The sequence below is a fragment of the Malus sylvestris genome, chromosome 12 (genome assembly GCF_916048215.2).
Source record: "Malus sylvestris chromosome 12, drMalSylv7.2, whole genome shotgun sequence".
Taxonomy (NCBI): Eukaryota; Viridiplantae; Streptophyta; class Magnoliopsida; order Rosales; family Rosaceae; genus Malus; species Malus sylvestris.
In genome coordinates this window covers 188,287-209,318 of record NC_062271.1, presented here as the reverse complement: position 1 = coordinate 209,318, position 21,032 = coordinate 188,287, and the positions used below count along the sequence as shown (strand labels likewise).

Here is a 21,032-nt window from a genome sequence, read left to right as displayed (position 1 = left end):
TTCCTTTAATAACGGTAACATCGAGTAGCTCATATCAGCCAGGGAACCTTTCACAAAAAAAGCATTGACAAGGACTTGTACACCATAATTCATAATACAAATTAAGGAGAACGTGCACGAGTTTTATCGATGTTTTGACTTGACCATTAATTTGTTTGTTAATTGTTACTGATACCGAACAACACTACTAATTTTCAGATCAGTCTAATCCTCTAAAAGAGTCTCTTTACGAGTCACATCCTTATTTAGATATTTGTTTTCAGCCAAATCAATAATTCATTACTTCATTCATCTTCCAAGCCAAGTGCCCCAATCATAGCTAACCAAATGTCCAACCATTTCACTTACTTCCCAACCCTTTTGTCTTTTTATTATGAGAAATTTGGAGAAATATGTTTATCATCCAAAGTTATGGTATGCCCCAATCCATAACACAATCCTAGGTTAGCGTCTTTCAAGAATTGTCTCCCTAATGCGGAGTTTTCCCAGTTCAAACCGGCAAGGCCTAGTTTGCGGAATCACAAAGTATCTGCATTAACTAGTTTCGGTGCAAAATGCTTATACCAAATCATACTTTGAGGCCGCCGGCATGATTCCCCAGGAGGAGGAGAAGAAGAAGAAGAAGAAAACGACAAATAGGTGCGGTATGCAAGGTTTTTGGAGCATCTGCAAAGAAAAGGAATACTAATTTGTCCATTAGGAAATGAGCAGAAGCCAAAAGATATTCTACACAAGTCCTATTAAATTAATTATTGTTCTTCAAATATGCTTTATTCAACCCACAATGACAATGACAATGACAATGACAATGGGCTTCACTCACATTATCTTTGGTTTTATGCACGAATGCTCATTATAAACTCTTTAAATATTATGTCATGCCTGATGCAAAATAAGTAGTACCTGGGATTTTTAAATGCTCTTCCCCTACCTCCATTCCTCTCCTAAATACTAGGTAACTTGTTCACCTACAAATCAAATAATCACGTCTAATATGCAAACACCGAAATCAACAACGCTAATTACTATCCTGTCCTATGATAATTGACCAAGTATCCCAAACTTGAGCCTCCATAGGGTACTAGTTTGAAAACTACACATTAAATAACCAAGAAGCGAGGAGTGTTAAATTACCATGGCTAAGGTGGCGATATAGAATAAATAATAACAAATATCCTCTCCGGTTAGAAACTTAGAAAGCAAAAACGGACTAACAAAAAAGTAGTGATGACAATGAGCAGCCCCTGAGTTCAATATTCTCGTTCAAAGCCACCATAGCGATCCATTTCAACACTAGGTTTTACAACAATTATATTCTTTTTATCTTTAAACTACAGATTAGGTCAATGATAGGCATTTCTGCAACACCCGGTTTCACCCCAGCATGCATGAAGCAACTTCAACTCCTAGCCTAAACCAAATGTCATTGGTTGTTAGATAAATTGACTAAGCAGCAAGGGGGGTAATATTACACACACACACACACAAATATACGTATGTATATATACACACACACACCATATAAAGAAAAACAAATATATTGAACTGGTCAAAAGCATGGCCAGCATTGGCCGATTGCCAGCTACAAAAGTCGTGATCGTGACCCCCAGTAGTTTTCCACGTGCAGTTCACCTAATCTAATGGATAATGCTTATCCAATGTCAAACGCTCATGCACCAAACTATTTATTTATTTATTTTTTTGAGACAGTAAAAAATGAGCTAGGACTAACCAGAAACCACCCAAGAAAGTAAAAGAGTTGGTTTCTCTTTTCCGAGCCACCGAGCCACATTGACACAGTTAAAATGCTATAGGAAAGGAAATTCCAAAATTATATTCCAACAATATAGGAGGTTTTCCATGCTATCAAAGAAAACGAAAAGGAGGCTTTTTCCATGAGCATTTAATTTTACAATGGTGCTATACAAGCACTGTTATTAAAAAGGCTTATCCAACACAACAGGATCACGACTAAGTATAAGTGGTAAGAGACTGCAGTCGACTAACCGTGAATATGAGGAATTGATAAAGGCTGCAACATAGTTTCTGAATTAGAGAAGCACGGCCTCAACACAAGTTTGGAAAGAGTTTAGTTTCAATATTCCTTTAACAGCACAAAAATCTGCATGTTATAAAACTTCACCTCAATCAGCACGAAATTCATAGCACTTTAGCAAAAAGCTTTATTCCAATCCATTAACAGGTGAGCACATACCTGCAGTACTATAGCTTCGGTCTGCCAGACGGTGTCATAAAATCACCCATGCACCTATCTAATTTAATTGGATGCTGCAGAAATTAGTGTAAAGGTGGGAAACTTGAAAGTATACTCTTGATAATTCAAAACGCACATGTATTTCTCTAATCTATTATTACTTCAAAATAAACATGTTTTTTTTTTTTTTTTTTTTTCAAACAATGATTACATATTTTCTTTGTTTATTCTGTTCCCATTACCTTCTATACCGTTATGTTAATTGGCCGACATGAAACATAAATCATATTAACTTTACTTAAAAATGATAGCTTCATAGTTAATAAAGTCCTCAATCACTTTGCACCGAAATAGCGGAAGTGTAATCACAAAAACTAAAAAGACTAAACGCCAGAAATTCTCAAAGACATTCGAGAGAAGATAATTGCCCCCTTGACAAACTCCCTCAAATGGGATTATCCACCTTCTACTTTAATTTCTGAATGATTTGATAACTTTTCTGAACTGGATTATTACAAATGAGGGGCTAAGCCCCCTTTTATAGCTGCTCAAACAAATTTCTTTCATGAATGAGCTGAAGACCATTTGCAAGGAAACATCAATGTGAAATACCAAAATCATCTTCACACATGTTTTGGTACATGGCTATCTATTCCTATACGCATACCAAGAAGTAAAATTACTAGTTAGTAGATCTAAAAAACAGAGAAATCATCCGCGGCAAAACTCAATCACACAGGTCAACTTTGACCAGAGGTCTACCAGTAACACAAACATAGTCTACTACAAGTGGCTCGAGAGGTGTAATATTTGAGGCCTATTTGGTATCCCTTGGAAGTTACATCTGGGATTAGTTATCTTACTCTTTTTTTGTTGTCTCTGATAAGAATGTAATCTGACACTTTATTTGTCTAGGTTTTACAATAACTTCAGAACTACCACTTCTGCGAGCAGAAAGATACCAAATCCCACAACCTAAATGAGATCTAATACTTTTGCTCTGATACCTGACAGTCATGCCCAAAATTCGAGAAACGTCATTTGAAGTGTTAAATATGGAATATGAAGTAATCCAAATAGTTGACCAGTCCTTTTTTTTTGGTTGAATAGTCTTAAGTTTTTGAACGACTTCAAGACTTGTTTCAATGCAATTTCAAAAACTACAAAGTAATTTGACAAACTTAATTTCAAAGATCATTGTCAGCTAAAAAGAAAATTTATAGATCATTTTCAGACTTCAAGATCTATTCACGTATACTTTAATCATCATGATTATGACCATATTATGCAAAATTGGCATCATATCAACCATCATATAGCATAAAGGTCGTACCCAGTGCACAAGGCTCCCGCTTTACGCAGGGTCTGGGAGAGGTGAATGTCGGCTAGCCTTACCCCCATTTATGGAGAGGCTGCTCCCAAGTTTCGAACCCGAGACCTACCGCTCATGGGCAAAGGCACTTGCCATCGCACCAAGTGCGACCTCTAACCATCATATAGCATCCATAAACAAAATCCAAGTCAAATTACAAAGAACAGTAAGTTTCTGTTTTTATAATAAATGTGCCGTTATTAATAATAAGAACATTACATCAATAGTACAAGTTGTCCAATGGACAAGCTAGACTACTCAACTATAACTGCAAAACAGAGCTAAAACATCCTGACATTACATGAATGAAAACTAAGACACAGCAGTACTCCAATCATAAAATGGAGCCTGAAAATAACTATTCCTAAACTCCAATTGCAAATAAGACAGTCGCATAATTTTTTCGTATAAAGATTATCATTTCTAGTAAGATTATCCCAGCACGTATCAAATATACAATTTTGAGTAAATATGATGTCTATACCATTTTCAAATTACTATACATACCTATGGCCACTTGTCACCAACTGCAAGCAAAACACTACACAGCAGCACACAACACATCGATTGTCACCAACGTATACTGCAGGGATATTAATAAAAGTTGCCATGATAAGATGCCCCTCAGTCAGTCGTAACAGCACACAAAGCCACCACAATTGTGTGCATGTCATTCCCACCAGCCATCGTCGTATGAGCTAACTGTGATGACTCAGTCCTGGTTGAGTCACCAATAATGTCAGTTCAAATATATGTGGTGGAGTCACCACTAGAGTTTAGGGGTTATGTGATATTTTTGTGCTGACCTTAACACATATATCATAAATTCTTGAATATATTGATGTTAACTAGAATAATGCCCAACATCCATCAAAAGGTCCCAAAAACAGTGAACATGATCACCCTGCCAAGTAATACACTGCATGTACAAACAAAAATAGAAGCAGTGTACTGGAAGTGTTTCTTGTAGTTATGCATTCATAGAAGTTTTTTATGTTCCAATTTCTTCTGAATATTTTTCTCTCTCTCTCTGCCCCTCTTCTCCAAACCATTTTCTGTTCAAACGTGTAACTTCCAGTGTATGAAATAAATTTGAATCAAAATATGTACAGAAAAATAAACAAATAAATAAACAGAAGAGGGGATGATAAATTGCCAAAATAAAGAATAGAATCTGATTTAACTGAGGATATAACCCAAATCACAAATCCATTTGCATGATGTCAATGCCCATGTTGGAGTTCACAACATGCTTGAGTTGACCCGTGAGTCTAAAATATTTCAGTTCTTTGTTTGTGAGTTGACCCGTGAGTCTAAAATATTTTAGTTCTTTGTTTGTGACAACAAATGTAAACAGTTGAGTGTACACCGACAGAGAATGATATGCACCTGTATAGAGTCCACCGAAACTTGATGCCGAATGCTGGTGACCAGCCATGACCATGTGCATACCAAGATCAGCCACTACTGAGATTGCTTATTTCATTGAAACCTATGGCTCCCAGAAAGAAAAGCCCCGCTCTCTTACAACTTTCCTAGCTTCCGGCTGCCGAAGGAAATCCTTTTCCTGATGAGATTTCTTGGGGGTTACTCTAGCGTTCATGTCCAGGTGACTCCAGTCCAATTGATCATCTTCTTTATCTGTCGTATGGAATGTGGAAATCTGCTTACCAGACAACCATGACTGAAGCATCTCTTCTGTCCTTGGTTCTGGCAAATACTGTTTCTTTTTCATCTCTATATAATATTTGTAGGCTTCCTCCAACTTGCCATTCAAAAATAGCCCATGTATCAGCACAATATATGAGCTACGATCAGGATTTACTCCATTCTCACTCATTTCACTCCACAACTTGAACACGTGATCAAGCTGGCGCCATCGACAAAATTTTCGAATCAACATTATGTAGGTATCAGTATTTGGGTGGCAACCCAAACTTTTCATCTTCTCCAAGAGCTCAAACACTTGCTCACCAGTCCTTAAAATACGGAAGAAAGCATGGTAAGTCTGAATTGTGGGAAGAAGGCCTTGGTGCAACATGTCATCAAGTACGCGTCTAGCCTCATCAATTTTCCTGGCCTTGCAGAGAGGCTTGATGATGGAGTTAAAAGTGACAACATTGGGAGTAAGGCCTTTATCTTGCATTTTTTTCACTAGATTTATAGCCTCATTCACAAGTCTGCCTTTTCCAAGAGCATAAATTAGCGCATTGTAAACTTTCCTATCGGGCTCAATCTTCATTGCCTTCATCCGATCGAAGAGCTTGAGCACCCTGTTAAGGTTAGAGGCTTTTGAATAGCAAGACATGAGACATGAGTAGGAGACAGCATCGTGCACAACACCTCTGTTGGTCATCTCCATCCAAATTCTCTCGGCCTCACGGGGACTGACGATGATATTGCACCAACCATTGAGGATAATGTTAAAGCTCTTGGTGTTAAAGGGGAAGGTGTTTCTGTTGCAGAAGAGCAAGTGCTCAGCTTCTTGGACATTTTTGTAGCGGCAAAGGGCAGAGAGAAGGCCATGGAAGTCATCCATGGCAGCCACAAAGTGAAAGCGTTTATAAGCATAGAAAGTATTGATAGCCTTGCCAACATCATGAACGCAAGAGTACCTCCTGATCATGATCAAGAGAGTGTGAGGAGTGACGAGAGAATGACCTGTCATCTCATCAATCAAGGCCCAGGCAGTGTCAAACTTTCTCATTTTCCCTAGAATGGAGATCATGGAATGGTATTCCCGCACAGTGTGAGCGTAACCCGGCTGCTGCTTTCCGGCCCAGAGGAAGAAGGTGAATGCCGATTCCCAATCATTGCGAACGCGTGAAAGAACCGCTGCCACCAGCTCTGACGAGGCTGCTATGCCGCATTGATCGAGCTTCCTCTTCATCTCAGAGCCCAGCGACTCGCTCCGTAAACTTAAGATGTCGATAATGCTTTTCACATCTCGAGAAAGACCCGAATCCGAGACTCCCAACTCAGTATCATCATCATCTTCGTCGTCGTCGTCGTCCTTGTCGTCGTCGTCAGCAACAGCAACATTGGCATGTGATTCTTCTGCTGTGGAATTGTCATCAGCTGAGTTTGGAGACTTGGAGTGTGAGCTAGTCGAAGAAGAAGACCAAAGGAGGACGGGAGTAAAGAAATGCGTTGGAGGTGCTGATACAGCAGCAGCAGGGGATTGCTTCAGGGCAAAGGCAGCAGCAATGGACACGACAGAGACATGGCTATGCGTGCCTTTACGTAGCAAATTCGAGTACAGTGATGTAATTCTCGCCATTTTTCTCATTTCTACGAAGCCTACCAACTGTTTGTGAAAATAACCAATCCAATCCTAAATTCGAGTAGTAAAAGATGTACCTGTTTTCGACTGCTCTTCAATTCGGCAGAGGCAAGCAATCCTAAATTCTCACTCCTGTATAATACCTCAAATTCTGAATGATTTCCACCTCTCTTTTTATAACTTCATACTATCACTATCAATAGGTGTCGAGCGACGAGTCTGTCCCCAGTCTGGCTCTGGCGGTGTACGGGTGAAGGCTTGGTTTTAGACCAGGTTGTGCAAATAAAAAAGCCACAAGCAAATTCTCTATTTTTTGCACGGCTCACAACTGAAAAATCCGACTTGGCCCAAGGAAGGCCCAACTATAAACCCCACCGTCTCAAGCCCACATGTTATCCTCTGGCCATGGTTTGAGCTTCTTTTACACAGAAGTACTTTTTTTTCTTCCAAATTTTACGCTTCTGTTTATTTATATTCTTTGATTTTATTCAAATCAAAAGTCATGTTTAAGGATGTGTAAAGAAAGACAATTCTAGACGCAAAAACCATCTAAGTAAGAACATGTGTTTGATTTCTGTTTGCGCATGTAATTAGGGTTCCAACAACTTGAATTCAAGTTGGAAACTCAAATATAGGGAAATGAACTGAATGGCAACCACAAATTAGAAACAATTGTACTTTCTCCTACGACAAGGACAGACACGCAAACGAAAAAAATGGAAATGGTATGATCATTTTGTTTACTCAGCGACAAAATTAGTACAACTAATTGAATCAAATTGTTATCTCAAGAATAGTTAAGTCTGAATAATTACAAATGAAAACAAATTCAACCATATTCTCTCATTATTCCCATAATTATAGACCAAATCCAATTCCCAATTCAGCTCAATATCAGTTTATGAGGGCTTCTGAGGCAGTACTGATCATGGAGCCCAAAGACCGCCGGTGCCAAAAATTCAAGGGCTTGTCTTTCCAATAGGTGATTCAGCTGATAATGTAACTTGCATTTATAATGAGGACACAGCCTCTATGGCACTCCCTAGTGGCCATGCTGCTTCAACCAAGGAATTTTGATACTTAACTTTCTTCACCAATGTAATCTCTTGCCAGGGATCAAGACCTGTTTAAGATATTGAAGCAACCAGTTCGAACATATTAGAATTTTATTTAGATGAAACATCATTTTCCAACTTGCTTAACTCGCTAAGTATAACTAAGACCTACCAAATCCATCCACAAGCAATGTAGATTGGTAAACTAGATCCATGCACAAGAATGGCAGGTTTCCCTCCTCAACTCGTGGATACGTTGATTTAGCATCCTCAAGTTTAGTTTCACAAGCACGCTTAGCTGCCTCCTCAAAGTCACCAGGGTGAACTTTGGCAACAGGTTCGTCTGGGTTAACAAAACCAGCCTGCATTTGTACGACATTTTTTTGTTTTTGTTTTTTTGGTAAGGCATATGCATAATACGTGGTTAGCAAAACCATTTTGTTGTCTAAAATAAACCCTAAACTTTTTCATGCACATCAAGTAATAATATATAAAAATTAAGGATGGTGAAATACCTCAGCAGCTCTGTCAAAGAAAAATGAAGCCACAAATAGGTTCCTTTGTCCATCCCCTCCTCCACCATTCCATACCCCACCAAATGTGCACTTCATGTGTGAACATGTTGCTTCGTTTACTTTGAGTGCCCTTGTAACTACCCTCCTGCACTCCTCAACACTTGATCCAGATGAGGAAGCTGATGCTTTATAAGATTGTCCTCCATATGTGTAAGAACCTGAACAACATACCAAGATTTCCCAACAAACAGCATATTATGCACTAAATCCACAAACAGAAAGTAAAAGCATTAACACCCTGTGCTTCACCTCTTAACAATATAGAGCTGCCACCCCACATCTGATGATTTCTCACTCATTTAAAATATAGAACAATGGTCAATGTTCTGCAGTCAACAGTGTCGCAGACTTTACGACAACTTTGATATTCCAGAGGAGCATTGTATACAAAACAAAGATATAACAAAAAATATATAAAAGCTAGATGGTTCAGCTAGAGGGATGAAGAACAAGACTTGGGGATTTAAAATATAAGAAAAAAAAAAAGTTGTTCAGATGAAAATGGAGCAACTCTTGTTTTGTTGTTTGTTCTTGAGTTTTTGTTAAATTCTTGTCCACTTGTGTATTTTTATTGTCTTGAGTAGGCCTGGCATTTTGGACCCAACCCGTTAACCCGACCCGACCCAACCCATTAATATTTGTATTTGGATGGATGCTTAACGGGTCGGGTCGCTAACGGGTGAACCCGTTAACAACCCGTTAAATAACGGGTCACTTTGGGTCAACCCGTTAGACCCGTTAGGACCCGTTAACAACCCGTTAGCACCCGTTAGTTGAGGATATTTTAGTAATTTTAGTAAAGTCTTAATAACAAAAAATAAACTTTATGCAAACAAAAAAATAATAATTGTTAACGGGTGAAACGGGTGATCCGTTAGCTTAATGGGTTGGGTTCGGATGACCTGTTAACTTAACGGGTCGGGTTCAACCCGACCCAAACCCAATAAACCCGACCCGTTTACAGGTCTAGTCTTGAGCAATAAAATGTCGTTTCTTTCTCAGAAAAGAGAAAATGGAGCAACTCAGCATACCGTAATATCCAGCTAAGATGCAGGGGTTGGCAGAATCTTCAGAAACCTTTAAAATCTCTGCTCGAGCTGCTAGTAACCCGTAATGCAAGTAGCTGCATAAAAATAATACAAAAGCAATTAACCTAGGAAAACCATTCTACAGTAGTTATGTTAGAATGAAGTCAAGGAAACTACTGAATGCAATAAACAAAATAATGAATTATTAACACACAAAACCAAATCCTGACATCAATTAAGCAGAAGGAAAGAGGAGAACCTGTGAACATAAAGGTTATATTTAGCTCCCTTAAGATTCATTTCCCTTACATATACATCCTCTCCATCTGATAACTGGGGTGCTTTTGCAGCATCTGCCTCTGAGATAGCATAAGCCATCTGAACAGATCCACCCCCAAGGTCAACCACCCCTACAGTATCTGAATATTTCTTCCCCAAATTTCCTAGTAGATAGTTTATTGTCACCTGAAAAACAAGAAGGAAGTTAATGTGTAGCCATGACTGCTCTTGTTTTTTTTCCATTACCTTTTAGTTTTAGATAAATAATATGTGTGCACATTGCTTCCCCAAAATTTTGTTACTATACTCTCTCTCACATATGCAAGCTTCCCGGATAACAAATTTCAAAACGTGCTTGGTTTTCCAAAATTGTTGAGTTATTTGATATACTCAGACAGTCTAACACACACAAATGAATAACTAGATGTGACAGAATAAAGTACTGTGATCCAAAGTGCTGAATCATAATTATTATTCTTCTGTATAAAGGCATTGTACAGATTACTACAGGTACGGGTACAACTAGTATATAAATGAGTTAAAAAATTGGAGTAAAACGTACCCACTGGAAAGAACCCTCTTGAGTTCCATCAATGACAGTAACGGCATCAGGGCGGGAGCTGAGGCTGCTTCTTTGTTTGAGCAGATCCCTAACCTTTTGAAATTTGAAGTATTAACATAACAAACATATGAATGAAACAGTGAACGCTTTCGAAAATTAACGAAATTGCAATTTCCAAACAAGAAAAAGATGCATACGGCCTGGAGAATGCGGTCAGAAGCATCGCCCTTCAAAGACCTCAGGCCAGCCGTAGCCCCAACGCGGACGGGAGTGAAGGAACGTAGCTCCTTGGGAACTGCGCTCTCAGCCTTATCGAGAAGACCGGTGAGGGACTCGGCAGCAGAGCGATGGTCCTTGGCATAAGCGCTCAGGCCAGGCTTGACCTGAAGAAAGAGCTCGAGATCTTTGCCGATGGGAAGGAGCTGGAGGTTGTTGTCGAAGCAGAAGACGTGGACGCGGCTGCCGGAGCTGCCGGCGTCGAAGATCACGGCGTAGGAGGTCTTGGAAGGCAGCTTGTGAGGGAGCTGGTTGCTCAAATTACCCCCGGGGGGCATGACGTAGAGGACCATGGTAAGGAGGAGGAGAGGAATTGAGATGACGAGGATGACGCTCCTGTATCTGTACATTTTGTCGGAGAGGGAGTCGTACTGGGGATTCCCCATTCCAATTCCCCTGCCGGGACGCTTGAGCATCTTGTTTTCGGAGTCGGAGAGGGGGTCGGGATCTGAGGGTGGAGAATTGGTCTGGATCAGATTCTGAGCCTCGATCAGTTCAGCCGAGGAAGGCGATCTGTATCGGATCTGACCGTTGAGATTGAGGGGCTGCTGCTTCCCTTCCTCCAGATTTGAGTATTAGTCCTGGGATTAAATAATCCCAAACTGTCCCAGTCTCTCTCTTCTTGACCAACTCCTCAACTGCTGGTGCCTGCTGCCAGCCGCCTGCTGGGATCTAAATAAAATGTCCTATCTCTCTCTCCTCTCTCCAAGTCCACAATGCCTGCCTCCCTTTATCAGAATATGAATATCGTCAGAGAGAAGCCACTGCAATCGCCCGCACTGCAAGAGCAAATGGCTTTTTTTTTTCAGGATCTTTGCAAACTTGTATGAATTGAATTCTATATATGAAGGGTAAATTACATTTACCCCCATTTTCAGCTTTGGACTCGATTTCAGTTACTTACAATATCTTTAAAACATTTCAATATCATATATTTACTATCATTTTATTTTAATTTCATATATCTGTTAGAAAATCCGTTAAATTAAGTGATGACGTGACATATATAGGATCCACATTTGTGTTGACATGGTTGACAAATTTGTTCCAAGTGGCAAAAAAAAAATTTTTATACATTAAAAATATTATAATAATTTACCTTACTTAAAAATAAATAAAAAATATAAACCCCACCCCCACCTTCCCGCAACCCCCCACCCCACCAAAAACCAACCCGTCTTCTACCTTATCACCCCCACCCCTTTTCTCCCTCCCCGACCTGGAAGAAAACCCATTTCGAATAAACCCAATTGAACGCACCCTTAACCCCCAAGGGTGACGCACACAAATACTCCAACTGCATATGTGGTGCTGTAACAATCCAAAATTTCTAATTCGAAAGACAAACACACATGCCACAATAAAATAATGGTTAATTATAATTCTAACTAACCACACTAAAAAAAATAATCATTTTGTTTAATTTATGGCTACATCTAACATCCTTGTTAGACTGCCTACGTACCCTAAACGAAGGAATCAAGCCATTCGTAGTTCACCTTACACTTCTAGAACAACATACTAAAATTTCATTCTGATACAACAATCGGATCTCCGCCAATCACGAAATCAAGTGGCGGTCTACTTTTTATTTTACGAATTTACAAATCTAATTCGGGAAGATTTGTACGTGGGATTCCCGATCCGTAAAGGTCCTCAAATATTAAGTATTATAATGCCTCAAAGTTTGGTGACAATCTAACGGTCATATCATCTATTCATATATTGTCCAAGTAACATATCGTAGTGAATTTTGGTTCGAAAAAGCAACCTACGTCATACAAATATCCAAACTGAATTCAAGACATCTAATTTAGCCAAAAAAAATAGCATTGATGGCCTTCTGGCCACATGCCGCCGTATGCACCGCTGTGGGTGGCGGTCGGCCGCCAAAGCTAGTTGGAAAATTCAACTATTTTTAAAAATTCTCAAAAATTATAGAAATGAAGAACTCAAAGAGTAGAACAAACTTTATAACTGCGGCCAAGTCTGATTTGGCCGGAAAAGCTCCAATTTCACTCGAAACCCGCCGAAACCCTAGAAATTTTGATGGCCTCGATCATCCACCTCCAGTGCTCCGGTGCCCCAACCAAGGCTTGGGACACATTCATGGGTTCATGAGGAGTCGACTCATGGTGGTGGTCGATGGTGGTAGCTTTAGAAACGGAGGAAAATGTCGTGGGTGCCCTGGGACTAGCTGGAGAAGACAACGTTGGTTCATCGTGAAATGGTGACCCATAGCAGTCAAGCTTGGGTGGAAATGGAAGCTGGGATAATGTGTAGTCGTTTGATGGTGGTGGCGATGCCCAGTTCACCGGGAAGACTCCGGAATCCGCGTCAGGATTTTGTAATTTGGGTCGGGTCACGTGGGTTGAGGAAGCCCAGTTCCAATCCCCCTTATTTTCTCCCATCTCATTTCCCTCCATCCTTGTTTTCTGATTGGGTAGTCCTCTCTCTCCCAACCAATTCCACACACATGGCACCTCACAATTATCTGGAGAAATCCATATTATGGTTAAATGACCATTTCACCCCTAACTTCGCTCATTCATATCTCATTCGTTATAACTCTGTTTCACAAACGGTTTGCGCCTACGTGTTCATGAGATTGAGCTCTATCCAAATATGCCAAGAAATATGATAAAATATATAAGGATAAAATATGTCCTCACAAAATTATGTTTAGCCAACTAGGAGCATTTTCGTCATTTCCCCTTATCGATAAAGTTTTTCCACATAATCACATATTTAAATTTTTTCAAGGTATTACAGGTGCGGTGGGCTCGACGTTGTCGTCGGTGTTCATCATGCTGGAGGCGATGCGGTGACATATTGCTGATGCGAGGCCTAGCATTGCGGAGCCAATAGAGGTGAGGCAGCTGGTGGCTCTATTGGATCTGAGGAGGAGGACCCAAGTGAACTGCTTGGCATTTTTTCCACGGACCCGACCAGGCGACTCAGAGAAGAGGAAGTCCTTGTCGGTAGGGCCTTCGAGCTCGACCATGGACCAGTTGGGGTTCTCCATCTTGATGATGACGGGAGTGCCACGATGGGTGTCTTTATTATTATTCCACTAGCTGGAGAGATAAGGGAGGGAGGGAGGGTGGGGTGGGGGTTGTGGGGGGAGGTGAAGATAGTGGAGGAAAGGGAGGCCACATGGCACAAATGTGGTAGCCACGTCAGCTCTTAAAGGATCAATGGATGGAAAATGTCACGAATGTACTATATTGAAATAAAATAGTAGATGAGGTATGAAAGTGAATTTTTTTAAAGATGTTGTAAGGAATTGAAATCGAGCCTAAACCTGAAGTGGTAAAATGTAATTTACCTATATATGAATGAATGACTTAACCAACATTAGCATTACCCATCATGGCTCACCCTCCCTGCCTAAACATTTTTATTTTTATAAAAATAATCCCATAAATAATTTTAAAAAATAGGAAAAGAGAAAAAGCTTGGGTGATGTAAAGTGTACAAAGAAAGGAATTTCATTAAAATTACAACCAACCTCACATTTCTTCTAATTACTGTGAAGTTCTTCATGCCACCGTATTAGGTATGGGTTGGGTTGGTCCCCTTTTAAGACCAACAGAGTGGGATTCTCTCATCTCCTCTTTCCATCCCCTTTTATTCCCTTTTTTCACATTCTTTATTCTATCTTTTTCTTTCTATAAAAAATTAATATAAAATGTTGACGTAGTTATACCGTGACTATTCAAATATGAGGGGAGGGAAGGGGAGGGGAAAAAAAGAAGGGTAAGAATAATACTCCCAGACCAACTCCAATGGTTTGGGTTAAAATTCAAAATTTAAGTTTTAAACTCATCTAAAGCTTCTCCAAGATTAGCGGCGCTGGGACCCCGTTACTAATATTGTCAGCCATTTGAAGAAAGACAAACAACTACCCACATGTTGGGACTATTGGTTTAACCACGATCTGGATTCAGTATGTTTTCAAATCAAATTTATAAATACATCAAATACAACGATTGTGATCGAAAATCTAATGGTAAAAAGAAAATCTAACAACCCAACATTAACTCCATCGGCTAAAACAATTAAAAAATTATTTAAATCAAAATTCATTCAATAACTCTATAAATACCTACGTATTTTTTCAAACCTTCACACAAAATTCACTTTCATCAAACAATTCTTCCTTTTTCTCTTTCTATCCACCTATGTATTTGTGTTCACAAGTATTAGTAGCAAACAATAAGGGTGTCTCATTTGTTGGGAAAGGGGAAATTAAGTTAATCTTAGATCAAATAGAGTCAACGGCCTTGTATGTTCCTTCATTTCCATTTCAACTTTTGTCAATTGGAAGAATCACGAAACAACTAAATTGCCATGCTATTTTTTCTCTGATATGGTCATCTTTCAAGATATATATAGTTACCAAGAGAAAGATTGGTGAGGGTTTTTTCCTAAATGGGTTGTACTACCTTTCAAAGGACTTCCAAACACCTAAGAGTTTTCAAGTCAGCTCAAGCCCTTCTCAGGAACAACTACTTTGGCACCACCGTCTTGCTCATCCCTCAAACCATGTTTTGTCCATTTTGTTTCCCACATTGTGTATAAGTAATTTAGAGTGTGATACTTGTCACTTCTCAAAATCAAGTAGGTTACCCTTCAATTCCTCAATGTCTAGAGCTAGTAAATTGTTTGAACTTGTTCATTCAGACATATGGGGACCTATAATTGAATTTGTAAAGTCTAGTTTTAAGTGTTTGGCTTTCCTTGTAAAATATTATATTTATGTACCACATGCTCAATTTAGTTCTAGACTACATTATCTGATTATGGGATGCTACTACTATAATTAAATGTTCAAGGACGTGGCTTACCTTACGTCAAACATTTGTTCTTGCATGTGCATCTCATATCTCTATTTGTCTTGCATTCTATCTAGGTTAATTAATTGTCTACTCAGTTTTGCGCACTGACTTCCAACTGTCTAGGCACATAGATTAAGACAGCCTATATGGGGTGACTAACACCTTTTTGATGGTAGTCAGTTTATGTCCATTGATTTGTCTAGATTTCTTTTGCAGTTAACAAGTGTCATTGGGACAAGTTGGCTAATGGAAAATCAGATTTCCTTGGGTATATTTGTTCCCTAAGGTTTCATTTGGTCTTTGGGGGTTCATAATTTATTTTAGAGAGATAGTGCCTTCATAACTTTGAGCTTGCCTCTTCTTAATTTATGGAACCCTAGCTGCAAAACCAAGTTCATGCATTAAACTCCCAATCATTGTATATTAGGATTGCATTGTTTTAAGGTTTTGCATAAAGTTCTTGGTTTGGTTTTCAGCTTTCAATCCGTTTTAAACCAAGTTTTTTTATTCAAGTTAGATTCTTCCTTCAACTGTTTGATTGGAGAATCTGACTGGTCGATTGAATCCAAATTTGCATCAACTTCATTATAACATCATTTGCATAAGTTGACATTAGTGCCACAAGGTGAAAAGCTCAGGAGGAGCTGCCACTTCGTGAAGGGTGAAAGAGTTCATCTCGTGTAAGGCAATGTTGCACAAATCTAAAGCTACTATATAAGTAGGGATCTAGGAATTGAGCTTGTGTGGTCTTTGTATGAACCTTTGTTTATACTAGTGGATTAAATTCAATGGTGAATCCTTGGTTTTTTTTAACCCAAAGGTGGGTTTTTCCAGCCAAAAACATCTCGTGCAATTTATCACTTTTCAAGTTTACTTATCTTACTCTTTACTTGTGATATATGTTCATCATTATTGGCAAATAAATATGTCCATGCAACTCAGATTGTCAGAGTTATAATGTACATTAAACCGGATCTTAGTTAACTAGAAACACTTCAGTAAACTGAGCTTTGAATTGACTACTTCCGCTGTTAGAGTAAACTAACAGATTTGATCTTAGTTGATGAGTGTTGCTGACTAGTCAGACAAGCACGTATATAGATTTTAAATTACAGGGTATTCCACCTGGTACTAATTTCAATTGGTATTAGAGCTTTGCTCTAGATATACATAGAATGATATCTGGGAGCTACTGGTAATGAGCGGAATCTCACCATGGATCGTGATCGTGTTGTGAGATCTTGCAACTTTCCTCCATTATTTAATGGTACAAATTATGCTGCTCGGAATAAGAAGTTTCAAATTTTTCTTTAGGCTAAAGATCTTATAGCGGTTGATTATCTCACCCTTGAGTGGAAGGCTCTATCGAGGCTAGTCAATGAAGAGTCTATGATTAAGCCAAAAGGTGAATGGACTCAAGGAGAAATTGCTTCGGCCATGACTAAAAGGAAAGCAAAGAATGTTATTGTTTTTGCCATTTCGCCTAATCAGTTTGCTTACGTTCGATATTGCACAACTGCTAAGCAAGCTTGGGACAAACTCCAAATTCTTATGAGGGTCATAAACAAGTGAGAAAACTAAAGCTCTAGATGACTATTTCAAAATTTAAGGATTTGAGAATGCTCGAGTTTGAAACCTTCTTCGCCTTCTATAAGAAAGTTGAAATGTTGACAAATGAAGCCTTGGGGTTAGGGAAACCTATTGATGAAACAACCATTGTTCAAAAGATTTTGAGATCCTTACCCAAGAGATTTCAAGCAAAGAAGACTGCCATTCCTAAATGAGATAAAGCTTGGAAAATTCGTTGGAAAACTTATCACCTATGAGATGGAGCTTGATATGGATGAAAATGACTCCAAGAAGAGAAAAGAAGTTGCCCTTTAAAGTGTTGTGAACAGTGAGGGTGTAAGTGAATTATGTGGACAAGCCTCAAAAGATGATCTTGCCCTACTTGTCAAACAATTTAGAAGGATTCTCAACAATAAAGAAAGATTGGGGAGTCCTATAGAAACTCAAATCACCAATCACATGGAAAGTTCACTTTTGGTAGAAAACAAGGAAAATTTACAAGTATAAATGACAGATCTCCCTCAAGAGAATCCAGTCTCTGCATTTCTTGTGGTGGTAGTGGACATCGTGTTGCTAAGTGTGCAAACAACAGGGAATCAAGTCAGAAAATGGACAAAGCAATGATGGCTACTTGGAGTGAAAGTGAGGGTGAATGGTCTATGCATTCTGATGAGTCACTGAATGATAAAGAATAAATTGTTGCTTTTGTTGCTCCAATGGAGGAAATGTCTCCAAGTGATGATGATTTTGTGTTGAATGACAATGAGGAGATGACTTATGATGAGTTATGCATTAAGTATAATACTTTCTTTTATGGGACTTGTGCTACAAAAGTGGAAAAGATGAGCTGACCAAGAAAGTTGTTGAGTTGCAGAAAGAAAACAAGTCTCTTCGTCTAGTCAGAACTAAACTAGATGAAAATATTGGTTATCTTGAGGCACATATCGAGGAGCTGAATGAGAAGGATTTTCATTACAATGACAAAGAGGAAAAAGACGATGTTATTGCTGCTCTTGAAGCTCAAGTTCAAAAATTGTTGGAGTCTCAAGAAAACTTGATGAATTAAATTCGTGTTGAAAGCAAATAATATTTTGTATCATGAGACTAATCGAAAACAGCTACTTGAGCTAAATGAGGCAAATGACAAGGTTATTCATCTTACTATTAAGGTTGAAAAAACTGACAAGATGCTGAGTCTTGGGAAGCTTCATGGTGATAAAAGTGGCCTTGGTTACGTGGAAAATGACTCAAGCTCAACGAGTACCAAATCAAGATTTGTTAAAGAATATTTTCCGATAGCACGTAAAGTCAATCGAAGCTTGAAGTCTAGATTTATTCCCAACATGTAATCACTTTAGGAAGAATGATACCTTTAAAAATCAGGTGAATCGATTGGTCAATGAAGTCAACAAAATTGTCCAACTTGTGCAGTTATCCAGTATGGAAAGTATGAAGCCTTGCTCCAAATGGGTTTAGAAAGTCCCTAACAAGTGCCTTGTTGTTCTTAATGCTAGCTCTGCCACCAAACCAAATGTATAATATCTTGACAGTGGGTGCTCTCATCACATGTATGGGGACAAAGATGCATTCCTATCTCTTCCACCTTTCAATGGTGGTGGCGTTGTTTTTTGTAGTGGAGACATGTCTCAAATTACTGGAAAGGGTAGTGTTAATATTCTCGGTCTTCCTCAGCTCAAGAATGTTAGTTATGTAGAAGGGTTGAAGTCGAGTCTCATTAGCAGTAGCCAATTATGTGATGAAGTGGCGGATAAAGTTTGCTTCTCTAAGAAAGGTTGTTGAATTATGGATGAACATGGAAAAATATTCTTGTTCTTCCTAGATCTGGAGACAATTGTTACATTCTTGATACTTCAAAGGTTGGTGATTCCCTAAGGTGTAACAAAGCTTGCGATGATGTTAGTGTGTTGTGGCATAGAAAACTTGGTCATGTCAACTTCAAAGATCTTCAAATATTGTCTAATTGTGAGGCTGTTAGAGGCTTACCTTATCTTTCAGTTTTTGACTCATGTGTTTGTGGATCTTGTCAATTGGGAAAGCATACCAAAGTGGATCACAAGAGACTAAATGACATTGCAACCACCAAGCCTCTACAATTAGTGCATATGGATCTTGTTGGTCCAATTTAAACATAGTTTATGGGAGGGAATAAGTATATTGTGGTAATTGTGGATAACTACTCTAGATATACTTGGGTGTTTTCTTGAGGAAAAAATTAGATGTATAAAGTAGTGCTAAATGAATCTTTGACCAATCGGCTTTCTCTTGTCAGAATCAGAACTTATCATGACACTGAATTTGAAAATGCTCAGTTTGATGAATTCACCTCAACCAATGGCATCAACATGAATTTTCAGCTCCTACCACTCCTAAAAAAATGGGGTTGTTGAAAGGATAAATCGTGTTTTGATTGAGATGACTAGGGTGATGTAAAATTGCAAGAATCTAGCAAAACACTTTTGGGCCGAAGTCATGAATAGTGCATGCTACATTTCAAATCGTGTGTTTCTCAGGCCAATCACTGATGTGACTCCTTATGAACTCTGGAGAGGTAAAAAGCCAATATTGAAGTATTTCAGAATGTTTGGAAGTGTTTGCTATATTTTGAAAGACCGAGAACACCTAGCCAAGTTTGATACTAACTGTGATGAAAGAATCTTCTTGGGGTACTCCAACACCAGCAGGACATATAGGGTCTACAACTTATGAACAAAAACCATCATGGAGTCCATAAATGTTAAAGTTGATGACTATGTTATTCCTCTTGCTCCTGATGCTGGAAATGTTGATTTATTATCTCCTCCCTCGAATGATAATGGTGGTGTTTCTAGTTTGTCAGGAAAGCAGTCAGAAAGTGACACAGAAAGTCAATCTAGCTCAAATCAAGATTCTTGTATCGTGTTTAGGGATAAGCCAAAGTGGGCTTAGGGTCATCGAGTTGAGGAAATTATGGGTCCCGTTAACCAAGGCATTAGAACTCGAAGACAACTAGTTGATGAAGTTGCAAATGTTTGCTTTGTCTCCTAGATTGTGCCCAAGAATATTAAAGATGTCAATTGGGTTGGATGCATTGATGATCGAAAGAGTACTTCTGGGTGAGCTTTCTTTGTTACGAACAATTTGGATGCTTGGCACAACAAAAAGCAAAATCGTGTCTTTTTGTCTACTACTAAGGCAGAGTAGGTGGCTACCTGGAGCTGTTGCACTCAATTAATGCGGATGAAGCAAATGCTTAGTGACAATGGTATCTCTCAATCCACCTTTCTTGTTTATTGTGACAATATGAGTGTTATTGATATTTCCAATAACCCTGTCTAACATTCAAGAACCAAACCTATTGATATAAGGCATAATTTCATTAGAGATCTTGTGGAATGTAAAATTCTTACCTTAACCTTTGTGCTAACTAAAAAATAGCTAGCTGACATATTCACTAAAGCCCTAGATAATCGAAGGTACGAGGATCTTCGACGGTCTATTGGTATCTGTGATATGATTTGAATAGGTTGTATAACCTTGCTTCCAAGAGTTGAATATTTTGTTTAGTCTCTGTGCATGTTTTGTGTAGACATTTTTTTCTCTTTGTATGCATCTCTTATTTATCATACATTGTTAGTAATATATGGATTAACCTTGGATAATCTTTCATTATGATGTAAAAGGTTCTCCCAATTCTCTCTTATGGCCTCTGAAAAATCATTTTTCCAATCATCCAAATCTAGTGATGTTTTTGAATTTAATATTGCTTTGGTCCTAATTGAGTGGTAGTGACTTTACTTACTCTATAATCTGGACCTTGTGCCAATTCTCTTCTTTTTGTCTTCTCTCCAAATCAAAACAAAAATTTAAATGGGAGTGTCTTGTGAAAAGGGAGTCTTCAAAAGAAATTATATATTATCAAATGGGAAAGTAGGTCATGTATCAAATTCTCTTAAAATATCAATGGTGATTCATCAAAA

General features: G+C 38.7%; 2 protein-coding genes across 8 annotated transcripts; both read right to left on the bottom strand.

Annotated features, from left to right (window-relative positions):
• Positions 1 to 344: 344 nt before the first annotated feature.
• Positions 345 to 7,579, bottom strand: LOC126593667 (pentatricopeptide repeat-containing protein At5g15010, mitochondrial-like). Of its 7 annotated transcripts, XM_050259766.1 has the most exons (6): positions 4,977 to 7,579; positions 4,095 to 4,305; positions 2,216 to 2,289; positions 2,008 to 2,122; positions 904 to 968; positions 345 to 666 (listed from the first exon to the last, which is right to left on the bottom strand). In XM_050259766.1, the coding sequence occupies exon 1, from the start codon at positions 6,874 to 6,876 to the stop codon at positions 5,080 to 5,082; it is 1,797 nt and encodes a 598-aa protein (XP_050115723.1). In that variant the 5' UTR covers positions 6,877 to 7,579; the 3' UTR covers positions 345 to 666; positions 904 to 968; positions 2,008 to 2,122; positions 2,216 to 2,289; positions 4,095 to 4,305; positions 4,977 to 5,079. The 7 variants fall into 7 exon arrangements, with proteins under 7 accessions (XP_050115723.1, XP_050115722.1, XP_050115721.1 ...); XM_050259765.1 differs by having other exon boundaries at positions 345 to 968; XM_050259764.1 differs by lacking the exon at positions 904 to 968.
• A 1-nt stretch (position 7,580) lies between these two features.
• LOC126593669 (apyrase 2-like) lies at positions 7,581 to 11,475 on the bottom strand. The gene is made up of 7 exons (XM_050259770.1): positions 10,567 to 11,475; positions 10,370 to 10,462; positions 9,788 to 9,993; positions 9,532 to 9,623; positions 8,441 to 8,658; positions 8,098 to 8,287; positions 7,581 to 7,993 (listed from the first exon to the last, which is right to left on the bottom strand). The coding sequence occupies exons 1-7, from the start codon at positions 11,059 to 11,061 to the stop codon at positions 7,881 to 7,883; spliced, it is 1,407 nt and encodes a 468-aa protein (XP_050115727.1). The 5' UTR covers positions 11,062 to 11,475; the 3' UTR covers positions 7,581 to 7,880.
• Positions 11,476 to 21,032: the final 9,557 nt, after the last annotated feature.